At 41.3% G+C, this 27,683-nt stretch overlaps 1 protein-coding gene across 1 annotated transcript in view; it reads right to left on the minus strand.

Annotated features, from left to right (window-relative positions):
- Positions 1–27,683, minus strand: part of AUTS2 (activator of transcription and developmental regulator AUTS2) — a 659,029-nt gene that overhangs the window by 364,865 nt on the left and 266,481 nt on the right. Inside the window, exons 3-4 of the mRNA XM_065731703.1 lie at positions 17,413–17,514; positions 9,971–10,006 (exon numbers count right to left, since the gene is read on the minus strand). Coding sequence (XP_065587775.1) covers positions 9,971–10,006; positions 17,413–17,514 — 138 coding nt within the window. The remainder of the gene's footprint in view (positions 1–9,970; positions 10,007–17,412; positions 17,515–27,683) is intronic.

Genomic DNA, 27,683 nt, shown 5'->3' on the forward strand with positions numbered 1-27,683 from the left:
TCTGCTGCTTAATCTCTTTTCATCTCCTAAGGTGGGCCAAACAGTTGATGCTATTAAAAATAAAAAGTTTATTATTACAGTAATAGCTAGAAATCTACAGTCTAATACAAAGCTACTACATGGATGTCCAAGTAGGCACCATCTCTGTGTTGAACAGCATGTTAAGTTCATTGAATAAACAACTGGAACATTCAAAATACATACACTACTTTCTCTTCACTCACAAGTCACTATCATTTCCTTTTCCTATTATGGTGATCCTACTTAATATAGCCTACCATGCTGCTTTTATATGTCAACCATGAGTTTGTACCAAAAAAATCTCCAGTAATGCAAAGAGATCTTCTGGAAACCCCTCTAGCACTGCAGTGAATGGTTGCCATCTTCCAGCAAAGCAAGACAGCAGACTCTTTGGTAATGAAAGCAGCACTGATCTGATTGCATGAGTCGAAGGAGTCCTCATCACAGCACAGGATAGCTCAAACAATAGCATCTGCTAGAATGAATGGTGGACGCGGCACCCACATCTCTCTACGGGAGGGGCAGTTCAGATCATCAAGTACAATGAGGTTTCAGGAGGTGAATAAGCTACTTCAGACGAATGCACATTAACCCGCAGGAGTAGTAAAGAAGAAAACAACTGAACTGATCTGATCTTTTTTTTTTTCTCTCTTCAAACCGGAATCACCATTACTAAAGGCAAAGCTGTAAAGAACTCTTCACTTCCTAACAGAGAGCAACAATAACCTAATAATGCTTTTCCTATGGACATTGTACCTCAAAATATGTATTTATAACAAAGCATTACAGCACGCATCGCAACTTTACAAGCCTTCATCTAATTACTTCCACCGAAACACACATCTCCCCGCTCCCCCCGCCATACATGCAGCCTCACTGTGCACCAAGCCTTCAGCAACCTTTCTCTGATGGACACATTTTTTTTCAGGAAATGACACAGTGACATAGGTAAAAGGTGATTTAGATAGACTGCTGTGTCACAAATTGTCAGGATCTGATTTAAAGACCTTGCCTTTGTCAAGAAAGACAGTTGGGTGTCTGCTTTAAAGAAGTACTGGGAATATTTTCATCAAAGGTTTGAATTGAAAAACAGTGGGAGGTAAATATCTGAGATGTTGCCAAGAAAGACCGCTATATCCGTGCAATTATCATTAACAGGGGACAGCAGTGGTTCAATGAAGTAATTCAATCTGGTGTCCTACATTTTATCAGACAGCAATTCTGAGTTCTGACATAAAAGGCTGAGAAAGTGAATTGGACTCTATTCTCCAAAATTTAGCCTTAATTCTTGCAATCAGGAGATGTGTTCTCTACTTCAAGTACCACCCTACCACCCCTCCATGTGACTCAAAAGAAGAATATACTCGTATTCACCATAACACTAACCATTCACACAGGAACAGTTCATACCCTGGGTAGGTTTTAGAACTGAATGCATACAGTAAGAGGTGAGAGCTTTCCCTACTTAAGCTACACCACTACTTCTAAGTTTAGCAGGAAGAAAAAAGATCCATTGTTTAAAAGTTTAAATAGTATGATGTATCCTAAATTGGTACATATTTATCCGGAATATAAGAAAGTGAGAGAGTGAGGGTATTATTTTTTTCCCCAGAAAATGACAAAAAGAAGACTAGGGAAGTTCACATCAAAATAGTACTACTGTACAATTTCTCCTTCTAATTAATCCAGCCATACATACACATATAAGTCAACTTTCAGATAAACTATCCTTCTCCAGAGTAACCACTTTGGATAGCAGAATGACCATCTTGGTGATTTCCAAGGTCATGGAGTTTGCACAGCAAACAATACCATCAAACAAACAACAAACAATAACATCAGCAGATACTTTGCCTCACAAATGTGTCAGTGTTGGGATCTTGGGTTACAAAAACACACCACCATGCAGTAATGAGCAAGCCAGCACTTTTCACGAAATGATAAGAATCCCCTCTAGAGACCTAACTCTACCTTTCCCAAATATTAAACTTACAACACACACGTTCAATGCTATTGAGCATCTTCCTTAGTGATAGGAAACTGAGACCTCTTGGAAGGTGGAGGCATTGTATATGACAGCTTAACTGCTTGCAATCAAACTAATTTGCAGTATGATGACCTGAAATGAGTTTAAAAGCATCATAATGCATGTTTAACAATCAGTGAGGCAACTCTTGATTATTCAGGTTCACAGTTACAATCTGTGTCACAAGTTATGGGAAAGACAAAAAAAAGGGGGAATACAAAATAATAATTCTTTTGTTTCACAAACCAATGAGCAAAAAATATACTTACACGAGGCCAATGACAAAAGATAGTAAAGATGAGCTATGCATAACAGGGGGCATTAGAGAACAAATCTAGACTGACAGCAAATCTTAGTATTTCTGCTCCTTATCTAAATCTTATAATCTCCAGAAGCAGAAATTATAAAATTAAAAATTTGCCTATGAAAGATCATGACATGACTTTTGTTAATTGATTTTTGTTGAAGATTGTCTAAAATGATTATGTTCATCTGAAATATGATCAAAAATATGTACTGACTATGCTCCAAGGTTTTGGAACTGTAAATGAAGCTACTTGCCAACCATTTGTAGCACTCCTTTCTCTTCTGCTGATGCCAGAAGTTAAAGAACTTTCCAGCAAATAATGCAGATACAAGTATATAAATTTTCTAACTTCCTTCTAATCTTCTTTCCTTTTCTTACAACATCTCTATTCATCACATTTACTATCCATAGACTCCACTAAGGGAAGTGGAGAACTGTACAGAGAAGCAGAAGGAAAAGGGGCTAACATGCCCAAGCCTTCGGTGAAGAAACAGAAGAACACTAAATGTAACACTGCTGGAAAAAAAGCCACAGGAACCATACAACGTGGCGAAAGTGAGAATAAGATATGATGCACAATTCTAACAACTAAAGGAGGAATGGACTTGGGCAAGGAGGAAAGACAAGGTCGCCCAAGAAGCACATTTAAGCTCAGCGCCGCTCAATGGAAAGTGGTAACTCCGTGGGTCCATCATCTCCTGAGGTATCTGGGGTCTGTCCTAATGAAATTAGCCATTGCACTGTTGCAGAGGATAAAAATCAAGTGTCTCAGCAAGAGGGAATAAACCTGAAAATGCAGGGAATAAACCTGAAAGTGCAGAAATCTGACCTCCGTTCTGCATAGCTGGGTAAGAAACAACTTCTGTGCCTCTGCTTTCCCCTTTTGGTTAAGTTTTGGACACTATAATTTCACCCAACTCAAAGCAGAACTGTAAGGATTGATATGTTTAATCAAAAACATTTTATTCAAAAACCCTAAGCATGTATTAGGGCAGGTTTCTAAAGTTTAATGAGAAAATACCACGCAGAAGGTCTGCAAAAATAACTAAGGTGACCACCATCAATCGTCATGAAACTGATCTATGTAGAGACCTTTCTTGAGTGAATTCCAACCCAGGTAACATATTCTTTTTGCCCAAACAATTCTCAAACACTGAGTTAATAACATGTTTCTCTCAATCTTTAGAAAAATACACAGTTTTGTTCTCCAAAAATAGTTGTTATGCTCCAGCTATTCTCATTGTGATTAGCAGGTTGCTAGAAACATACATATGTCTGCTGTTACTGTTCTACTTGCCTTGATGGTCATATCATTAGTAAACTCTTTAACAAGTCTCAGCCAGCCCTAGGAACAGCATTACATTTCACAAATGCTAACATTAACAGACCTGGGGAAGACTTCATTACACACAACGTTTTTATTTGGCAAAGACGATGCCACCCCTACAGCAGCTGTTACAATGCACTCTATTTTCAGTGGCTCCTGGAAAGACATAATCTAACATATAGATAAAGTAACACCAGGGTTTTCTGGTCTCACTGCTCCACTGAGATCCACAAATGCTAATGGGCAGTGCTCAAACATGCAGGTTTCTACTTGGAATCTTGATCACTTTCCTTGAATCTGAATTTAATATCCGAAGATTCATACCGTCTCTTTTCAGCTTCCCTTCTCTAAAGAACGGGCACACAGAGATTTTAAAGAGAAGCTAAAATGGATTTCAGTACACCTTTTGCAATAATAGTTGGTAAAACTAATTAGAATGAGAAAATTGGAGATCATTTGTTACCCTACTAAGCAAATTAGGATTTGTTAACAATGATTTACAGTGCCAAAAGCGGGATAACAAGGATTGTCTTTTCAACTGTATTCACAGAGGACGTGACAGCTTATTAAGTGTGGTGCATCCAAACAGCCTGCTGTTGTTGTGCTTTTGTAGACCTCACAGCATTTCAGATGTATAAACACTTCAGCAAAACACACTTGAATGTTTGCCTTCTAAAACCGAGCACTAAAGGTAACGAGTAACTCAGCCTATCTACAAAAACAACTTTTTTCTTTTACCAACATCACTGGGCACACAAAGTATGCCAAGTACTGTATCTTTCCCATTACAATTGACATTTTAATTTTTCCTATCTATTTCAGGTGATCCTTGTTGCTTTCCTGAGGAAGCCAATGGGTCTTAAAGTAATCTTCTAATGTTGAGTCTTTCAGCACACTCCCATGTAAAAAGTCACTATCATCACACATTTGATCCCTTCCAGAAACCAGAATGTTGGCAGAGACTCTACATAGGATTGCAGCCATTGCATAAGGACCAGACAACGAAAGAAAATCTACAAGAGTTAAGGGCTATAACTGAGAATGAGAGCCTAGAATATGTGCTGGTACAACTGGTGTCACATCCCTTCAGTATGTTACATCTAGGGTGAAAACCAGTCCTCCCGTGTGGTGAAATGGCCATTATCTAGGCCAACTACTGGTTCTCCATTGTCTCTCTCCTAATAGTGCTGGTGCTCCACTTGGGATGCGTTTTAGAGCTCTGAGTGGTGCAATGCAACATTACACAACACATAGTCCCAGTGGCATGCTGTAACTATGCAGACATCTGCTGAACCGAACCCACTCTGGGCCAAACTGGATAGCACAACTGATTAGCTAGAGCCTTTGGGAGAACGCTCACAATTTATGTTTGTCTGAGTCACCAGCCCATGTGTACTTCACTGTTTTCTTTTTTAGTTCCTTATTTTTAAGGTGGAATGAGATCATTATTTGGTAAGGAAATGTCACTAGCGCTTATTTCTCCCTTCCAGCCTCCCAAACTTGTTTCTGTCATCAGCTTGCTACAAAATGTTAATCACTTCTGAAAATCCACACACTGCTTTTTTTGAGGAGGGAGAATCTGCTAACACAACCAAACAAAAACCCACCACCAGCACCAACTGAAAAAAAAGGAACTGAAAAATGAACCTAACAATCTTAGGTTGCTCCTAACAATCTCTAGAGGTGGACTTGTTATTTAGAAATAAAACATGAAGCTATTTTGATGTTCAGTTCTGTTCTCTTTTGTGTTGCAAACCAATAAACCACCTGTATCTCTTAACATGAGATTGGCTGGAAGGGAGATACAAAAAGCAAGTTAGCAAAAACCATTTCTGTAGTCAAGTAAGAGAAAAAGCTTTTAGTTAATGCTCAAACTCCTATCATATTCTAAAACATCTCCTTTTAAAACGACAGTCAGCTGAACAATGTTAATAATTCGAATAACACAAATGCAAGTAACTTTTTTAAAGCTGGAAAGTTGTTTTTTTTTCCTAAAATTCTAGCTACTTTCTAATTATCTTATGTGTCTTCTCGATGAGATGTAACCTACCTTATCATCTGTCTTTGAGTAGAGACGATGATAATTTGCAATGCAAAAAAATCAAAGACAAGAGGGAGATTTTCCAAGAAGTGCTTAGTTATGATTTCTTAGGGTGCACCTATATTTACAGTATGTCCAAATGTTATTTCTCGTGGAAGAAGCAGTAGATAGGCTGCTGCTAGCTTTAGAAAACAAGCATACTCACAACTCCTCAACAACTTTGCGTCATTAGCACTCATTCAGAGGTTACTCACACATGTCCCACTCTGCTGATAGCACCTAATTAGAAAGCTTATTTAATCAATGGCAGTTCCGACCATGGCAGTTAGGTATGAGTTAGGCTGAATCATTTAATGGAGATTCCCAACCCTGACTATTGACTTCATAGTGAATATGGGCTGTCGAAGCAGACTGTGTGAATGCCCGCCCTATTTTGCCATTTTGTTTTTCAAGAAGCACTAACACAGAGGCAATTTGAACATAAGAATCAGTCTCCATCTTTCACATTCAAAAATTTACCTAATTACAGCATAACACTAGGTAAGATTTTAGCTTTGTCACTACTACTGGAAGTGCAGCATAAATTACTAGATACCTATTATATGGGTTTCAGAAAAATACTTTCATACAACTGAATAGCGTTGGCTATACAAACATTTTCTCAAACAGTGATCTCAGGAGACCACCTGTAGAATTAGAAGGACCCATAAGCAATTTCTGCTTTGCTGTAACATGCACAGCATACACATGCATTTTGGACACATGAGTCTCTTATCAAAATCAAGTGCCTAATGTAAGCATAGGTTCCAAGCCTCACAAGTATTAATGCCATTCCACACGTGTTAGGTAACATGGTCTACATACACCAATATTTCACTCTTGACAAAACCAGGGGAGAAAAACTCATCTCCTTGAGTGAACAGTTGTCCCCTTCCTGCCCTCATTACACACAATTATGTATAGATCAACGTATATGTAGTGTTGGCTGCTCAACTATTACGTATTTTTCACTGCAATTACACTAAGGTAAATCCTGCTTTCATGAATGAAACAGAGCAAAATCAGCAACATCCAGTATTAGGTATCAAGTATTCCCCAAGATATAAAAAAATAAAACAAAACAAAACAGAAAATAATGAACTATTCCTTGCTTTTTAAATTTCCATTCAAACATACTTCTAATAATGCTGCAAAGCAACAGAACTGTTGACACAAAGGATACTTACTACTTACTCCAAAATCAACAAGCAACTAATAGAGAAGTACAAAGTTTGGTTCATTTAAGCTTTAAAAGGAAACACACAAACAACAGTGTGATAGTGATACTTCATAAATGAAGGACACATCTGCCATCAATAGTGGTTTTACCACGTCAGTCTGCTATCCTAAGCACTAATTATAGAGCAGGTGATTTTCTCCACAAAGGCATGTACTGGTGGAGAGGCACTACTAACAAGAAACCAATACTACTTCAGAAGAGATGGGAGACTGAGGAGCATAAAAGCAATAATGAAACCTGATGACTAAAGTTCAGATCTGGACAGAAAGAACACTGTTCCATTAATACCTGGAGAAAACAGCAAATAGAGGCTACCATCCGTACCTCAGTGTTCATTCATTTCGGAGTAAAACCTGCCTCCACCTGTGATTCAGCTCGCTGGAGAAGATGCTTTCAGACGAGGAGTCGATGTCAGTCTGTTTTAACTTACCTGGTTGCCTGTGTCCCCTGTGGTGCCTATGGTATGTGACATTTTGTGCTCCAAAGTACAATGTATTTTGATCAATAATTTCCATGGGGAAAAGCTTTATTATTATCTATTAAGCTATGAACTATTGTTGTTCTATTTGAGACCAATGGCCCTTGTTTTGATGTTCCTGATTAACACTAAACAGAAAAACTAACAGTCCTTCCCAGTTAAAAGCTCTGAGAATAAGTCAACTCAAATATTCTTTCCGCACTTTGATAATACAATAATTACATTTATCAGAAACACATGCTCAGTGGATCATTCTGGAGCATTTTTCTCATTGTCTGGTACCACAGAACACATCTGGGTTTTATTTGTCCCGTGTAAGTTAATAAGGGTATGGACTTTTCTTTTTTAAACAATAAGCAAGATAATCTTAAAAACAACTTTTTTCAAAACAAGAAGAGGAGGAAACAACTCCTCAAGTTTCATCCAAAACTGAGTAACTGTAAAAATGGCTTTCTATGGGTTTTTTTTTCCACTATGAGGCCATCAGTGGAGAAGGAAAAAAAAGTTACAGAAATCATACTACAATGTCTTTATGTAAGAAAGCACATCATGTAAATGGAGCCCAAGATGGGATGCCTCTCTGGCCTGCTCAGATCTGAATCAGTATAATTTGAAGTGCCAGTGCATTGGGACGAGAAGATGCTAAGCTGCTTCTCATTACTCAGCTCCCAACTTGGTAGAATTGGAAACTTACAAGCTTTCTGCTGGAGCATAGGGGATGTTGACACCTTCCAGATTTTCACTTTACTGGACCAACCCACAGACAGTATGGTGCAAGGAACAGCAGATGGCTTTTCTTCTGTTACCTCTGCTTCCTAAATATGAAGCTGAACATTGTTCTTAAACCATGAATATTCAGCTCCCACTATAAGGAGAAAAGGGTTTATTTATACATGTTAAAGCCTTTCATCCCACATTATATTTGTCCCATTCCAGAGCGTCTCTGTGTATGTTCATATGATTTGAATTTCAAGCACCCAGACAAAGGAAAGCAATTTAGTCTTAAGTACGGTGTTTTAGTTTTAATCTTAATGAAAGATACATGTCGAGATGTTTGATGTTCTTCTTGTTTTCATACCCTCCCTCTTAAAAATGCATGACACAGAACAGGGTAAGTGCTGAAAAAAAGGAAATGTATTTTTCCTGTTTCAGGTTTCACCTTACCTTACACGGATTAAGGCTTTAGCCTAATCAGACAAACTACCACAAACCTTTTCCAGCTGATAACGCTCTCTTCTGGCCTTACCACTGGCAGAAGTCAGAACATTTAGTCTGTGCTGAAGTCCAGTGTAGCCCCAGCAGGACATGGCATTTCTCCGTGTATTAAGCAATTTCTGTGCTTGCATTTTACACTTCACACATGAGGTCACGCATTACCTAGTTTAATCCCATATCCTTCTTTTGGGATCACAGACCTATGTGAAAAAAGGCTAAACTCTACTGTGTACTTATGGGAGGCAATCACACTCTGGGAATCTAAAAAGAGAGCAACAAAGTTTTTTTCATCATGTAATTGAATACTACACAGTTTTGTTTTCCCAGAGTTTGATGAAAAGATAGAAGTTGTCTTTGATTACACTTTTAACTATGAACAATGCTATGGAGAAAGTCTCACTGCATTTTACTCACCTGCTTTTGGACACACATAATGTCCTATTCCTCCTACAGACGTAACACAGAGGCAGAAAAGACATGCTTGGAGAATGCAGTGTAAGTTACAGGTTAGAATATGAGCAATTTAAATACAAATCTTGGAGGAAAACAAGCAGTGCACTAAATTGACTGCAAAATATTTCTTACTCCCCAACTTATCTGTATGTAAAAAATCTATTGATAAATTTGGGAATGAACACATGGAAAATTATAAGTACAGACTGTGAAATCAATAAAGAGACATGTAAGTAAATAACTAACAAAAAAAAAAAGACACATTGATCAACGATCAATCCAGTCAGCGCCCGATCCTCTTCTCAAGACGTTAAATGTAAACCTGGCATAAATACAACCACAGGTGTAGCTTTCCTAGGTCATCTGTGACACAGAGGGCTTTACCCAACAGGTAGGAAACACTGTTGTGTTCTCCAGACTGTGGTACCCAGGGGATGAGAAAAAACTGCCACAACGGGCTTTCTAAGTCTATGAAACACTGAGAATTGGTACAGGGGGGGAATCAATCCAGCCATCTCAGATTAGAGAGCAGATATGACATGACTATGGATCATTTCATTTGCTATAATTGTGTAAATTAAACATTTTTGGAATTTATGTAGTAACTAATGACACTTCTAATTAGCTCAGGAAAACATTGATCTCCATGTGTGTTATATTGCTTATCATGTACTAGTGGAGGAAGAAATAGAAAAGGCTTAGTTAACCTGGTGGGCAGATGGAGATTGGTTATTTGTGCTCATTTCCATATAGTAAGGTACTTTCATTTCAGGAGCAATGCTATGCTGTTCAGAGACATGTGTTAAAGTTGAGATACACTTACAAAGTAGCCTGTTCCCAAGCTGGAAGGAGCTGAGCTCTGCAATAAAACACAAAGACAAAGTGGAAAGTCAGTGATGGTTTTTAACACGTTCCAATCCACATAGCTCATTACCAGCCCTTTCCAAGCTTTTCATCACTACATCACAGCACCAATGTGCTGCCCCTTGTCATCTGCTACTGAAACAAACACGGTGTTGCTTAATTTTTCCCTTTACATCTCTCAACAACTCTGAGATGGTAACGTGCTATTTACTGAATTCCAAGCTTCTGCGGTGGACGTAATTGCCAATTTATTTGACAGGCAGCTGGGTAATGAATTAATGATGGCATTTCGCCCTGCACTGAGACTAAACAGACACTCATCAACCAGCCTCCCTGACATGCTGACATTCAATGCCCTGGACTCCAGCTACTCAGCTTTGTGGCCACAAAGGGGCAGGCGGGAGGGGGAAAGGAAAAAAAAAAGTAGGCTGACTTCAAAACAAAAAGCCCAGTGGGTTTAGATGACTTTTCCAGTGTATGACCTGTTTGCCAATTTATTCCCGCAAGGCCCTGGTTAGTACACACATAGTGCTTCTCTAAAATGAGACGTTTTGTAAACATAATTAGTAGTCTGAAATGTAAAAGAACGCGTGGGCACACAGAAGCCGCTTCAGTCCATGTACCATTTCCTGGAGAACACAGTCACTGCCATTTCCCACTTGGATGTCCACAGTGTTTAACAAACCAAGGATTTAAACAGGGAAGAAAAAAAAAATCAACAACAAAACTCTACAGTGTGAAACTGATTTCAACACTCAAAATCGTAAGAACAATTAAAAACAATATCACTAAATTGGAAAATAATCAAAAGGTTGAAATGCTTAAGAAAATGCATCATGAAATTCATTTTAAGTGGGACGTGATCGTTGATCTACACTCGCAGGAATTAAGGAGATAAAGGGTTTTGTTTCATTAGTTTTTTTCATCTCAGCAATGGGGATTACACAGCAGGTTCTCTTAGAGCCATGGTGAGAGACCGAAACATCTCGGGCCTAATCCAGGTCAGTGCTGCTGTATTCAAGGGCGATCAGATCTAATGCTCCCATCACCTGAAACACTCTAAGCCAGACTGGTCAATGGACAAGGAAACAAAAGGCAGAGGGCATCTCTGGGGCGAGCAGTAGGAAGCCCAGATGACCAGCCTTCAGTCCCTGAAGCTCAGTTTGCTTTGCAGCACCATAGTACAAATGCGTTTCCAGCACTGGCAGTGCTCTGCTGTTACCAGGACCCAACCAGCCCCTGCCAACCCCTGGAAAGAAGCAGGATTTGCACCCCTGCCACCCACAGCAGGGAATCCTAAAATCAAGCTCCCTCTACTTCTGATCTCCAAGTGAAGTGCTGACACAAAATGAAGCAGACTCCCACCCCCAAGGGGTTGACTCAGTCTTTTTGCTGAACACTGTGCAGCAGAAAGAGTGCCAAGGAATTTTAAATGAATGGCCACAGTCATTGCAAATAATCTGAATATTACCATGTGTGTACCAAAGCACTACTAAAAAGAGAGGGTTAGAGGGGTTATGTACATACAGGGAAAGGCTTTTTGGATAAGGCATTAAAGATTTAAGACTTAGCAAGAGGAAATCATCCTGGCAATCTTAGGGGTACCAACATCACAGTATCAACTCGCTGCTCTGGAGGGCTGGGAACACTCAGCCATGAGCAGTCAGGTAAGCACCACAGCACAGTCCTCACACGACTGCCAAATCCCCTCCAGGGCCCACATATGGGGTTTCATGAGCCACTGTTGCCTGTAGCTCTGCAACACCAGGTTGGAAGGACAGCAGGGATAACACGTTCCCCTCTTTCGCTCACAACTTATAAAACTTACTTCAAAGGCTGAACGCTCCGAAGTTTGCATTCTGCATCTGTGTGCAATTTTTGTCTGCTTTTTATTCCAAGGTTTGGAAGGATCAAATATCAAAACACGACACACAAAACAAAGAAAAAAGGAATAAGCAAACAAAATGCTTCCCGCTGAATATTTCCATTCCTTCAAAAGCAACGCTGCAATGGCTATGAGAGGACAGCTGAAACAGAGCAGTCAAATGACTTTTGCTGAAAAGAAATAATTCTGTGCAATTTCAGGGAATTTGACTTTGCTTGATGGAAACACAGCCCTCCACAAATTGCATGCTGCATATGGATAGTACAGTCTGCATACTGTTCAGTTTAAATAGCTACAAAAGACTGCATTGCACATGCATGAATGACTTAAGTTAGCTGCACTGTGAACTGTGTGCTGACAGAGCATACAGGCTGAAGCAAGGGCTATGCAAGAAGGCAGCTTCTCACCTGGTTTTTTGATAACTCCCAATAGCGAAAGGATCCTACTACCCAGTGCCCAGCCTTGGTACCAACTGATGAATGTGATATTGTGTATGCAGCATCTTTACAAGACCATGCTGAGTCGTGATCCTGCACTGGGTGGTTCTACATCTCTTACATAAAGTGCGCCTATAATAGAGGGAATGGTTTCACTTTCCCCCTTTGCAAAATCCGACATCAGCTTCACCGTTTGATATTCACACAACCAGCAGCAGAAGCCTGCACCAGGTGCCCATCAGCAAAACACAAGCCACTTGCTAAAAATTAACATCACTTCAGTTTTGCTCTTTTCATTCAGCTCTTTTCTAATTATTTACTACTTCTTTTAACAAAGAACAATATTCTTCTATTAAAAAAAAAAAGAACAACTTTTGGCCCAGGAGCAAAAATGGAGTAGCCCTCTCGTAAGCTTTACTTTACTGTGTACCAATGAAAATTACATCCTTGAGGTCCTGGAAGGCACAGTTATACCCATTTTGCATATAGATTGTGCATTACTTGGGGAGCTGGGTGGGGAGGAAGGCTGTGTTGTATATATTTGTTCTGGCTATTGTTTATGCAGGTCTGACTGAATGAAGGAACAGTGGGTATCATTTCAATTTCTGATGTCAACATCAAATTACTTATTTAATTTCATGCCTGGCGAAGCATTGTATAGCTACACGCAGAATCATTTCACTTCATTTGTTATGCTGTGTTTTCTTGGCGATTGGCTTGCCTTCCAACTGACAGCTTTAATTACGACATGAATTTGATTGCACTGCCGAGGAATTAACATAATGCAACAAAGCATTTAAGCACCCAACCTTAGACACACAAACACACACATACACACCCTCACACAAAGAAGCAGCCACTGCAGCTGATCAGCTTCTGGCACACACACACACAGCTTTGCTGGTGTTATTCCACTTTAGATACAGCCAAGATTACTGGGGATATTCTGGAGGAGGAGAAGTGCTAAGGATTTCAAAGCATATAACCCAAAGACTGTTTCTCAGTTTGTCTTTCTTTGGGCTTCAGACAAAGTTGGAAGGAATGGGAGGCAGAGAATTGCACATCTCATATTGAGGCAGAAACCATGAGCCATCCAAAGCACTACAGTGCTGGGTGCTGAGAGCTTTCCTGCCTGCAGAGCCATGGGCAGGGCACGCTGGGACTTAAGTCCTGACTCAACACCTTGCTGGAACTTGTTCTCAGAAGTAGAGGACTCAACGCAGTAAGTGCACACAACAGCAGGGAAATGAGAGTCCTATTGGAAGAGCTTGTGACCCTTCATGCTGACAAGAAATGGAGTCATCGTGAGCAAACAAAGCATCCCCATCCTACTTCCTATTCAGAACTGGAACAAGTATGCAGACAGAGAGATGCCAGAACTGCTGCTGAGTTATTTCTCCCAGTGTGTGACTCCTTGCCCAGCAAACAGAGGCCAGGCACTCCACACTGCTGCTGTGCAGGGGAACACCAGCATTGCCCATCTTTTTCAGGGACCACCTTTTCCTGACCATCCTCTCCCATCCTCCTTGCCAGCAGGGCTGTAGGTGCCCAAAACAGTTTGTCTCATCCCAGAGCAGACGTGCACTGCCACTGCATCCCAAAATGATGAACAAGGTCCTTTTCACAGCCACCACGTTTCTAACAGGACTAGCAATGAGTTGACAGGCATGCATGAGCTTCAGATCTGAGCCAGGTCAGGACCTGAGGGACGCTGTGTCATAGAAATGAGTTTTTGGGTTTGACTTTGCTTAGTGCAATGATGGGCTGAACCCCCAAGTACTCCGTGCCATTTATCATCTAGGTCTCCATCCAGTAATCTCTTGGCTGCTTGTAAAACATGGCTAAAAGGAACCTTGTGCACTCCAAAGTGGGAAGATTCAATTAAAAACAAATACATACAGAAATGGAAGGAAAACAAGTTGACTGAGCTCCAAGCTGTGGGAAAGTGCTCCCATCTTGTCTCCAAGCAAGATCTCAACAAAATGAATTCTACTACTGGCAAGATTTTGATGAGATTAAATTGACTGCAGCACCCTATATATAAAGCAGGAACAGCTCTCCAATTTCTCTTTCAGGCCCCGGGAGCTACCTCTGCCCATAAAGGAAAAAACAAGTTGTCATTCCAAAAAATACTATACAGGGGAAAAAGGGGGCTTATGAAATGAAATTCAGGTGGGGAGAAGTACTAGGGGACTGGCAAAGGAGCACTTGAGCAGTCGTTATCCCTAATCTAGCCGAGGTCAGGTTGCCTGCTAATTACACTGCGTCGCAGCAGTACATGTGTACGTGCGCCTGTGCACACGCGTGCGGGGCGAGGAGAAAGGAGCTGATGGAAATCAGTCTCACCACATTGTATCTGACAAGAACATAGGATATTCCCCTTCCTGCTGTCTGATGCTATTTCAAGCCTCATTACGGGAAAAGCCTCCTGTTTAACCTGGTCTTTTCACTGAATTATCTTCTTCTCATTTTTGACCGTTTCTCTTGAAAACGCTGCAAATTACCTGCTTGGATCTCATTAGCCTGGAAAAGAGTCATCCCTTGTAAACACACTTTGCATCAATCTGTGTTATCCGAGGACCATAGGTACATTTACAATATGCAAAGTTGAAAGATATCTGACAGGAGAGGGAACGAAGCCGCTGACATGTCAGTTTGCAACTGGATATTCATTACACTGTCTCCCTCGTTCTGCATCTGTCACTAAGCTATCACTTAGGCTCCACATTAAAGCTCGTGAAGCTAACATTTCTGTTTCAACAGCTTACTTAAAACTGGGGATTTGAAAATTGATCATCCACCTAGAGTGTATGCACTTCATTCATTATATATATTTTCATGCAGTAGCCACGGTTAACGTTACAATGCTGTGGGGCAGTATCACTAAAGATTCATCATATTTCAAGTCCCAGATTTGCTTTCTGACCTCAGGGCTAATCTATGTGCAGTATTACTTTTTTTTTCCCCCTTCAATTTTATGTAGAATACACACTTTCTGTGTATTGTATCTGAGCATGTTCAGAATTGGGACTTTCAGAGAGCACTTAGTCTTCTGTCTGCAGTTTTTATTCCGGATAAAAGTTTGAGGTGAGTTCTCTCACAACTGGGAATCAAGTGTGATAATGAGTTGCATGGCTCCATCTCTTAATAAATTGGAGTGTTTGTCTTCAGAAGAGAGAAAAATGCAGAACAGCATTTACTTTCTTAACCAAAAGTGTCTGGCAGAGGCAGAAGGCCACCACAGCCACAGGCAAAAACACTGTACCTCCCAAATGCTTGTAAAATCTCAGCCGAACTGGCAACACCAGAACACAGAAAGACATGCTTGTGTTGCAATCAGTTATCAAAGCATAAAGAAACTTACTTCTTAATCAAAACCTAAATTACGCACTGACTTTAAAATATACGTTTTTCACATATGTTTGAGTAACGTTTCTTTTCAGCACCCTGTTTATCCCTGTCCCCTCTTGGGTACAGCTCTAAGGAAGTGATCTTCATTCTCCTCTTCCTTTTAACTTGCCATAGTGCCAAGACAAACACCAAGTATTGGAAAAGTATGAGGGAGGAAAAACAAGTGACAAGAGGAAGGGGAACCAGGGCTCTGTGCTCACGGCCAGGCCTGGCACTGCACTGCTGAGAGCTGCTGGGAAGCTCTGGTAAAGCCTCAGAGCTCTCCATGCAGCACACTGCAAGGGAGGAACAAGGTGAAATCAAAGCCAGGTTTGTAAGGAGCGATGATTTTTTTGCTAGATGGTGCTCTGTAGTAGTGAGCTTCATCTCAGCTGAGCAAGCTGGCAAAATTGACAGGCTGGCAATCAGTTGCCATGCACTGCTACCTGTACTGAGCATTTACTCACTGTCTCCTCCATTTTCCTCTTCCAAAGAGGTTTACAGCACTGGGGCTACCCTCACCCTGCGCCTACAAGGGCAAGATCTGAAGTGTCTGACTCAACACACCCATAAAGGGTGGCTACAGGAGAAAAATGGGCCCCTATAATAATGTGACAAAGGGACGAGGAAAGAGAGTGCAACAGATTTGAGACCTTCACGGAGAGAACCAGGTGGCTGTTTCAGCAATATGCACAACTCAGCAAAACTGGCTAGCTGTATGCCTTCAGGCTTAAAGTCACACAACAAAAATGTATCCTTTACAAAGGTATTGCTTTTAATGTGTGCTCAATTCCGTTTTATTGGATTGGCCTATAGAGGACACCATCTGGTATCTGTCATCCAAATCTACATGGACATGCTATCAATAAAATCCCCATTTCCAAAATCTGGGTTAGTTAAAAGTAGGGCCAGACTGCTGGCTGATACAAATTAGCCTGACTGATTTAGCTATGTTGTAACCAGCAGAGGATCTGACCTACAAAATCCCCACTTTAGATACTCTTTTGAGACAGAGACTGTCTTTATATTCTCTGTTGCAAAGCATGAAGCACAGAGGACACAAAGCCATGAATAAAACACTCAAGGATTGCGATGGTACACATAATAAATAGTAATCTAATTGCAGCTACAAAAGATTTCTGTATTTATTCATAGGTCAGAATAACTCATGTGTGTCATTCAGTGAATGGGCAGCATGCTTCACTGGAGAAAAAACATTCTCTGTAGAGCTGCCATCTTTAGGCAGAGCAATAAAGGCAGAGCTTATGCTATTGTTGGCCGTGTTATATCAGTTCATCAGATATAAGTTATACGAGAATCTCTAGACTTACTTCCCATAAAGACGGTATTTACCCCCGAAGAAATGCATTCTTTCCCTTCCCCAGCTTGGGGTGAAAAGAGGCCAACTCACTTCTCAGCTATGCAGGGCACTGTAACTTCATTAAGTGGCCTTATGATTATTATTAAACCAATGAGTGTTTCCACACAGGCAGACATTGTACCAATCTTTATGAATTTCACTGAACTGGGACAGGTGACATAAGTTATTTCTTCCCCTTTCGCTCCTGGAAGTGGAGGGGATTTTAGCAACAAACCATCCCAGAGACGAAATCCTTTTACAACTCAGGGCCCTCTGAAACTACACCAGGGTCAAGCAGGACAGCTTTTGTCTGTAGGAGCTTTACTTACGTCACTGAGCCTTTCCCGAGAGCTACTCCGATGGAAACCTTTCGATTCCCCGCTGGCGCTTTCACTGTCACTGTCTCGGCAGCTGTTCTGACCTGGCTTGAGCTGAAAAAAAGACAAAACAGAAAGCAAGAGTTTAGCCTGGCTCAGGTAAGTCCCCTCTCCTGCTGCTGTTTTCAAACCCAGCCCCACAAAGCAGCAGTTGCATGGCACTCACACATCTCACAGACACAGGGGCTCACGGTGTGTAACAGCTCCCACACAGTTTGAGAGAGGCAACCTGCCTGTCCCAAGCAGACCACACAGTGAGATCATGATTTTGGGACCTTCTAGTTGTCTTAAGTTATTTATGCCGTGGAAGATGTTTTGTAAAGTTACCATCAGAACAAAGAGCACCTGGGATCAATCCCTCCCTCATTACAGCATTGAAGTATTGAGGATCTCAGATCAATGGAAATCTCCCAAGGGGACGGAACAGCATTTGCTGCACTCATCCCTAACAACATTGACTGGTACCATAAAAACCTCTTGGCTGGTCTCTGTATTCATAAAATATGATCTATTTATCAGGTATTGGATTGTTTTCGCTTTTCAAACCCTTTTTAAAGAACATTACTGGCATGGCAATACGTTAAAAAAAAAACCAAAAAAACACAAGAAAATAACCAGCTATATATTCAAGACAATTGAGAACACATCTGCATATTGTGCAGGCCAACATACTGAAATGGCTCCGTACTGAAATGAGCATCTCCCATACATATACATCACACACTAGCCCACAAGCACATACACAAATATGCTGCAAGAGGATGATATGTGAACTACATCTGCTGCAATGCTGTAACTCTACGCCTTTCTTCCAATGTATCTTTCCTTCTATTTTAATGACTATGATAGAATTTATTTCAGAGGTTAGTGTTGACAAAAAGTCGAATTCGAAAGTTTAGATTCAAATCACAAACAAGTATTGCTGGCAGCTGAAGCAATGCAAAGAAAATCTGCAGTGATGTTCCCAATGAATGATTTTATTTCTATTCAGACTGTAAGTAATTACATGAATCACGTCCATCTCCATTTCACAACTGGTGACCAAAAGTTCTTAATCCAAGAACTCTCTCTACCATCTTTCCCCACTTCTCTCTCTTCTCATTTCATTCTGGTTCACCCAAAAACACACTGCACAAGCATACATAAAAACACACGTCCTCTTTGATGGGCACACACTTCTGTCCTATATACCAGCCACACACAATGCTCCTCTTTCCCAGGCTCACTACAGAAATACACTAAGGATCCTCACCCCAATGGTTACCATCAGACTCTCCCAAACACTGCAGACAGTTGGGGTACAGCAAACTGCATGTGCAGTCTGGTGTGTACAAAATGGAACTGCTTAACCTTCATCTCTTAGTCCTGTTTGGTAAGAAAAACCAAACACGTTCAATGCTGAAAGCATAACTGCTTGATGCTCTTTTACATTACACCTACCAAGAAGTGACATTGCTTAAGCTAAGATCTGCATGCCCCACAAGAGCTCCACATCTTCACTGGGGCTCTTGTGTCTTGGTTGCACGTTGACACAGAGAACAAGTCCTTGGGAGCCCTCTGGGGGTTTCCATTCCTGGTCCTGTGGCATCTCCTCGATTATAGATGTGATGACAGCAGAACAGGATGACATTTCCTGACATCATACCATCAGGAACTAACTCAATTATGTGAAAGACGAGCCAGTGGGCGTTTAAGAGCTGCAAAGTTCATGGTGGAGCAGCAAAGTCACAACAGATGCATGGAACACTGTGGGAAGCTGCGGGAAACTCAGCAAACTCATCCAAACCCTGCACCTCGTCCTTCAGCAGTGAGAAGGTCAAATGTCTGGCAAACATTTAAACCGGGTAAAAAAGGCAGGTTTTGGCATCCTCTATCAGAAAGGAAGGGCAAAGTACATAGAACAAAAAGACAAAAAGCACAGGTGCATAGATCAAAGAAAACATAAGAACTAGAGCTATTTGTCAAACACAATTTAATAAATAAAATATTCCACAGCTCAGCCAGAAAACTTGACGTAAAAATGTATTTTTTTCTTTGAAATTGAATGATTTATCAGAGTGATCTAATAGATTTAAGTAATATTTTTGGAGGCAGTGGAGAGGATAACAAATTCAAGAGGTCTAATGCTCCATATATGAGTCCCAGATTTTATCTGGGACCTCTACCTGCTGTAATTATATGGTCCCAGGTTTAAATTTTAATCACCCAAAGGAAAATGGATCGAGTTCCCCAGACTCAGTCTTTTGTCAATAGCTGTTCAACGATGGAAAAACTGTTATTGTAATGAGGAAGAAAGAAGGGAGGAAGAAAGAAAGAGAGGAGGAAGAAGAGGGGAGGAAGAAGGAAGGAAAGAGGGGAGGAAAAAGGAAAGAGGGGAGGAAGAGACCCAGCAGGTGTCGTTCTTGTGGAAAAAACTTACAAGCATTAAGAGATTACAACCAAGGTATCCAAGTCTGAAACACTGTGGGAACAAAGTCAACTGTACAGACAGGACAGAAAACTCAGAAGTAAGTCCAAGTTTAGATTTACAAGCTTTTCATATTTCCCCTTCTTTTTTTTTCTGAGTTGCTCGATATGCCAAACTGTTGAGGGTTTACATTTTATTCCAAAATCCATCAATCTGTGCTAAATTAAAAAATAATAGTAGTAAAGCATGGAAATGTGCCTACTGTCTTCTTTTAAGAACTCTGTTACACACAAACGCTCATGAGAACACACAGTGTGGACAGATAGTGGTTTGTTTCAGCCTGCTCATACAGATCCTACTGCTTAAAGAGATGCTGAAATATCAGAAGTGCTAAGAGAAGATTTACAGATAAGAGACCAGTTAAGCTGTAGTGCCTCATGCACTGCTGTAGGGCACATGGGATCCCTAAAAATCCTCCTACCAAAAATGTAAATCCTCCTGCATGGAAGACATCTCAATGTGCTACATTCACAGCCCATGCCCCTGCACCATTCCTGTCAGGGTGACCAACAAAAAAGCAAAGCCTGTATGAAATTTCCATGCTATCTACATAGTGTTTGACTGAGGGCTTTCAGCATCTACCCAGGTAGTTCTCACTTGCACTGAGACATGAACAGAGAAGGGATGGTAAAAAGAAAGCACGGCTCCACGCTTTTGATGGGAATGAATATCCACACACTGAGCTCTCATAAATGTCTCATGAAGAGGAAACAGAGAGTTCTTCAGTCCCAATCCCCCAAAACATGGAGTGTTGCTGACTCACAAAGACCTGAAGGCTTCCCCAATGGGAGCAGCACAGCAATGAAGCCAGAACCAGGATGGCACTGGAAATCCCTACAGACACCCACATCTCCCCAGCTTCACCAGGTACTGCTGGGGGTTCTCAGCACCATCCCACCTTATTTCTGGGAGGTACAATCTATTGATTTCTATCGTCCTTAAGTTTGTTGGATGACACTGGAAATAACTGGATAACTGCACTTTTTTTTCTGTGAAAAGAAAGGAAAACTAAATAAGCAGTGGCAGGACAACTGCTGGCAGAAGTGCTGGGCTGAAGTTTTGCATTGGGTTTTATTTCTGATTCTCTCTCTGCACATCTGATTCCTTCTCCAGAAAGGCTCTGTGTTCCTTATTCCCCATTCTTCTTTTTGATGCTGAACAATCAAAGGCTTTCCCATGGATTTTCTTGAAAGAAAAATGATTTGCAAAATTTAGATCAAACTGGCAGGAGTGACTGCACAGCTCCAAATGGCCCTGACTAGATGAGGTGTGTACAACTCCACACCAAGTTTCTTTTAGTTTCAGAAAATTCAAAGGGTAGAGTCACAAGTTACCTCTACTGTCATTAAGTCTTTATTTGCTTGTTTATTTGTGTTGATATGCTTTTACTTCTGAACAACTGAGGAGTCTTTGAGCTACTGAATTAGCTGCCCTCATATCTAGCCATCCTCAAAAGAAAGACACAGAGGCCCTGGAGCACATCTGGAGAAGGGCAACAGAGCTGTGAGGGCTCTGGAGCACATATCTGATGAGGAGCAGCTGAGGGAACTGGGATGGGTCAGTGTGGAGCAGAGGAGGCTCAGGGGAGACTGTATTGCTCTCTACAACTGCCTGAAAGGAGGTGGTCTTGAGTGTGGGTTGTCTTCTGCTCTCCAGTGCAGCACGGGCTGCTCAGGGAGGTGGTGGTGGCACTGTACATGGAGGAGTTTGAAAGAAAGAGTAGATACAAAGTGGTCCTTGCGGCTAAATTTAGAGAGAATGGTGGGGATGGGTCAGAAGTTGGACTTGATGATCCTAGTGGTCTTTTCCAGCCTTAATAATTCTAGATCAAGCCTCTTCTGCTTGTGGTGGTCACTGGCCAGAGATCTCTTATCTTTATCCCTACCCACAAGAACTTTCATCTTCTCTACCTGCAAAGGAAGGAATAGGAGTACTTGATTGGGCAGCTTGCCATGGGCAGGGTCTGCTCTCCTGGCATGGATAAGTTCCTTGGTGAAGAGCATTCAGCTGCTGACACTATGGTGCAAACCACCACAGACATAACAATGTGCTACCCTGCAGGGCATCTGCATCACAGGCTGTTGAGATAGCAGTGTGATAGTACTGTGGTTGCTACAATAGTTGTATATTCTGGGAAACGAGGAAGGGATATGGGATATAAGCCATAAAACAGTTAAGGATAACCCGTAACAACACAGCTCTCTGCTGCCTTTTGCTTCGGAAAGAAAAAGAATGAAGGACAGGGATAGTCGATCATGTTAAGAGGCATAAGGGAGAATAAAATGGCAGCTGAGCCCCCAAACTACAGGGAGCATCATCCTCTTGAGACCGCAGTTTGCTTTGCTGGATCCCTAAGCCACTTTAGATAATTCCATAGTAGCAGTGCCTGGTTAGCACATAACAAAAAGCAAAATAAATAAATCCACTGAGAATTTAGCAGAAGCCTTTTTCACTGAGCTTATATATCGTGTCAAAAACACCCTAATGTGGCTATTCTCGGCTTTTTTTTTTTTTATAATATATTTAAATTAAAAACCCCATACCATTTGGCAGCAGTAAATCTGAGCTATGGTATAGTTTTGAGGCGCCTGAGCTTCCACACCATATGGAATTAAAGGATTATTTCACTACATTATACTTTAAAGTTATGAATACTAACGCTTCTCCATATTATAGTGCTGCCAGCAAGCTAAGCCTTTACCAGAGCCCTGGAGGAATAGGACACCTGCTTTCCAAGGGATGGCATAACCCTACTGCAGCAAGGGGAATTAGGCTTTCAGTTCTGCCTGTCATTCTTTATTTACATGGCTTTTGCAAGGGCAAGATAGCCCAAAACTTGTCTGATCCAGCTCCTACCTGGAAGCATATATTCTCGAGCTCAGATCAGCCGGCAAACAGACCCATAACTCCACCATTAGCAATGTTTTCTGACTCCAGAAGTCTCAACAGATACAACCTCATCCCAAAACCACAGCAGAAATCTGTCCTGCCCAAAACAAGGACATTTATATCTGATCCTCCATATACAGAGCTTGCCTCTGCTTGCTCTTTGGGTTTTCCCTAGAAGCCTAGACTCAAGGCAGGCTCTGAAAATGTGAATTTTTACTCCTGGGAATCATTGATTTTTCCCAAATGCAGCACACATAGGCAGAAGCACCAGCACTCAAAGCAGTTGCCCATGGCTGCTCTGCGTGGCCAACAGCCACCAAAGGAGCAACAGCCAACTGTGCAGGATACACTAAGGTCTACACTACAGCTTAGGCAGACAGACATGTCTGCATATGATAGGGGGAACAAGAATGGATGGACCACTGAAGCCTCTTTAGCATCAGATGTCAATGTCATAGCTCAAGCAGTGGGAGCATCTCCAGCCCCCAGCTGCAGGGCTGACCCATCAGCTCCCTGACAGGTTCAACTCACTCATTTCTTCCAACGTCAGTGTGGAGGATACTAGTTTGGATATGCTTCCAGGAGCAAAAGCCAACTGCAGTTCCCACTAACCCTCACTCACTCAACAGGGTGGAAAAACACCAGCACATTAAAACAAGTATTGTAGTATTATTCTGCATTTAAACACATTTTTCACTTCAAAATCTGGTTTCTGTTTGATTTCAAAGTATGACAACTTGTGTAGAAGCATAATTGATTCTAATCAACAAAGCTATTGATTATAGAAATCAGAAGTAGAACACCAGTGAACTGAAGGGTGATGAGGTAAAACACAGAAGGCTGCTGCTTCTTTATATGATATCTGGAAAACAGAAGGAAATATTAACTTTTCTGATCAGCTGAGTTTCCACAGATGTACGTCTCAGCACCTGAACCACAGCCTTCTCTGTATGACTGCAGCACACAGCCATGCAGGCACAGCAGGAATGTCTGCCAAGTGCTGTGCAGACACAGCCCAAGATGCCAGACCCTCCCTACCCAACCAAACCTCCGTACTCGAAGCATCTTCCATTCATCAGAGAAGAGCAGTTGATTTCATGTAGAACTCAACTTTTAATTACAAAGTCAATACTTTCTCGATGACTGAGAACAAATCTGATGGTACGAAAACAAATAAAAGGAGAACTGCACAGAAAGAAAAAAAAAATCCAACCACATAAATCCAGGCCTGTTACTTGTGATTTAAATCCTGATTAATAGCTGTCATTTAAATGCTTTCATTTACATCTTGGAACTGACACAAGTCAGACAAATACAATTCGTACAGCACTTATGTCTCACCCTAAGCCAAAGTTCTGGAGCAAGAGCTCTCCATCACACTTCCAGCAAAGCTTTGCTCACTACCACAACAGCTGTCTGAACAGCTAAACAAAGGAGCAGTGCAAGGAAAGCAAATCAGAGGTGAGATAACGAGGAGGAAGAATATTTACAGCGCACAAGTTTAGGCAGTAAATATGAAAAAAGAATTCACAGTGAGCGTGGACTCTGAAAAACATTAATACAAAGATATTTCTCACACCAGGGAAGAAAAATCTTGTTACCTGAGAGATACAATAAAACATTTGGAGAGGTTTTCTGTGCATGTCTTGATATTTAATCTTAGAACAACTGATGCACATACTCCAAGGAGCGGGCCCATGTGCTACCACCTGGACCTGATGCTCTCCCCAGAAGATGAAGCTAGTTTGTTTTGCATACCTGTGTGGCAACGTGAGGGACAGCAACGGAGCTAAGATATCTTTTGTTTCTTTCCTGTCTTCTACTGAGAATAGAAAGTTATTTTTCTGTAAATTTTCCATGAAAAGCAAGAATAAATACACACGTGTTATCCTATTTCCTGTCAACAACAAATTGAAATCTAGTGGAACTCGGACAAGTAACTATAAACAATTACCTAATTAGCTCTGTGATACAGAGCTACAGAACAAGTGCATCTAAAGCACTGGTGGTCATTTCCTGCTGCCTTTGAGCTCATCCAGGCTCTGCCGCCGTACTCACCCAATACATCAGAGCAGAGGAACTCATCTTCTAATGCCCCGAATGAGGGAGATCCTCCTGAAAGAAACAGCTACACTCCTCTTATCCTAGGGACAACTTGGCTACCTAGCTACTGCAGAAACACCAAAGGATTGTGTTCTGCTCTCAGCAGCAACAGCAGAAGCAACAGAGGGTAAGAATAAATAGCATCCTTGCCAAAGCGGGGGTGGGGGATAAAGAGAACGGGCATTTATTTCCAGATCCTCTTCTCCTTCATTATATGCTTGGGCAACCTTAGATATATAGCTCACAGAAGGTACTCTGAAGTAGCTCTGTAGCTCTATTTTATCTAAGTTACACAGAGAATGCAGCCCATCATTTTTTTTTCATGCTGTTTATACAGAAATCAAAGATAAATTTGGCATAAACTCATCACACCCCAGAATCATACATACATTATACAATATATAAAGTGTAACAGACTTGCTCTGTTCCCCAGCTCCTGTTAGGAGTGGTATGAAACAGCAAGCTGTTGGCAATTGTAACCAATGAAGCATATTTCAGCACTCTCTAAAAGCTGAATTGCAAAAAAATATAGGCTTCTTCTGACCCTTTGCATTTTGATGGTTGCACAGTGAGAAATATGGCCTTTAAAATTACACCTTGCAAAGCGCTCCATTGTACCAATCAATCTCCCCACACAGCTCCCAGAGCCCAGACTCACAGAATACCAAGAGAAGGATAAAGAACAAGGGTCTGACCAATGTGCTCAGAGGCAGCTGATCATCAGCCCTGGGCCCATCAGGGTGGAATCAATTTCTCCCTCTCAGTGTTTTCTCAGCCTCCCTGCTGAGCTCATTTGTACCCCACCTTGAATTTGCAGAGCTCTCTCTGGGCTCTGTGTCTGGGAATTGTCCCTTTGGGCCATTAACAAACCTCTGGAGCACAACTGCCCCAGTGCCCACTCTGCCTGGTACGAAACTTGTCGGCACAAACACCTCCGTTCACATTCCGACCCACATGAGGCACAAGTCCTACATGTTGATCAGCTTAAGCTTCTGCTCTGTATGTCCCAAATATCAGATTTTAAGTTCCATAGGTGAAGACACGACCTCTTAATACACTTAGATACCAGCTTTGAGCCCCACACACATCCTACCAGGAGCAGCATTCAACAGCAAGGGCTTCCACCAGTGGTTTTCGTGGCTACCCTTAAGATGGCTCCTTCAAAAAACATGGAGAACCAAGCTGGCAGCTCTACACCAACAGTGTGGGTGAGAAAAGCTTTTTCAGAACTCTTAGCAACCTGAAGGACACTTTTCAGATCCTCTTGTTAGGCTACAACCAGCTATTGCTAACAGGTCCGGACAGCAAAGTCAGGGACTCTGACCAACTTCAAACCTAGATCTTTGAGTTCTTGTTTCTGTTGTACGTGAAGGACAGATGAGATAGGAAAGCAGAGGGAAAGGGAGAAAAAAAAATAAAAATACCATCCTATTTAGCCCAATGGTTGGACATCCCATTCCCTAAAGACTCTGCCTGACCTCTAGTTGACTGTGACACAGAACTTACTGAGAAATACATAGTATGTAACAAGACGAAACAAATCATGCGATGGAACAAAAAGCAAACAGGCCAGGTCAACAAGTTTAGCAGCACCACAGCTCTCCTGCTCTATGCAAGTACCTTGGCCAGTTTTAAAGAGGGAAACATAAAACCAATGAAGCTTTTGTAGACTTCCACTCATTGCAAGGCCACAGGATGGTCACTTCTCATGCACACAGGAGATGCAAGATGAGACAAGATGTTTTGAGAACACTTAAGGATATGAAGAAGCTCCATGAATGGAGCCCAGAAAGACTGAAGTGTCAGTACTTGCTCACTTGAACTAAGTCACAGCTATTGTCATCCCTTTTTCCCCTCAGTGTAGGCCACTAAGCTGACACCCAGTAAACGTAACAGAAGTAAATAAATGACTTGAAGGAGGAAAAATCAGTATTCATGGGTGGACCTCAAGATGTTTGCCACTGTTTACTTAAGAAGAGTCCTGTTATTTCACAGTTCGATATAAGCCCAGAATAAATATTTAATAACTTGGTTGCATAAATAATGATTTGAAGGTTGAGCTATTGGCTTAAAAATATAATGCTATTTTAAGCCGTTTAACTGGCCAGCCATATAAATTATTCAAGATTTAAAAGTCATCCTGTGGTCTCTGTACAAGGAGAAAACTAGGAAGTCGTAACTATAATGACAAAAGCAGGGCAAGATCAATCAAACCACATGATCTCTAACACAAACAAGCAGCAATTAAGCAGCAATCAAGACCAATATGACTGTGGTTGATGTCCTTTTATGCCAATACTCTCAGTCCAGAGAACAAAACTTAATAATGTTTTGCAATTTATCAAGGGAACCATAACTCTGCTCTCTGTGACTTGGCCAAGAGGCTATTATGATAGCATTTCTCTATAATTTAATAATGTGATGGAATGGAGGAGGAAGAGTAAAAGCATTTTTGACATATAACTCACATCTCTACATATTGTATTTTCCCTTTGCTTGAGTGATGGAAGCAAAAGTCATAATAATATACCTCAGCATCAATTTGTTAGCAAGAAAGGGGAGCTGAAGTATCTGGCAAAAAAAAAAAATCTATTTGAAGAAGCACAGAAGGGAAGGGAATGAACCATCTGAATTCATTAGCAGCTGTCATTGATGTGGAGATGAGTTTAGAGATGAAGAGAAGCCAGTCATCACAAATAACTCAGGAGAAAAGCAAAGGGAGGAACTGTTGTTTAAGTTGTTTAAATCTGGATTAGCTCCTGAT

The sequence above is a fragment of the Cyrtonyx montezumae genome, unplaced genomic scaffold (genome assembly GCF_038088225.1).
Source record: "Cyrtonyx montezumae isolate F1298 unplaced genomic scaffold, pur_monq_1.0 scaffold_15, whole genome shotgun sequence".
NCBI classification, from domain to species: domain Eukaryota; kingdom Metazoa; phylum Chordata; class Aves; order Galliformes; family Odontophoridae; genus Cyrtonyx; species Cyrtonyx montezumae.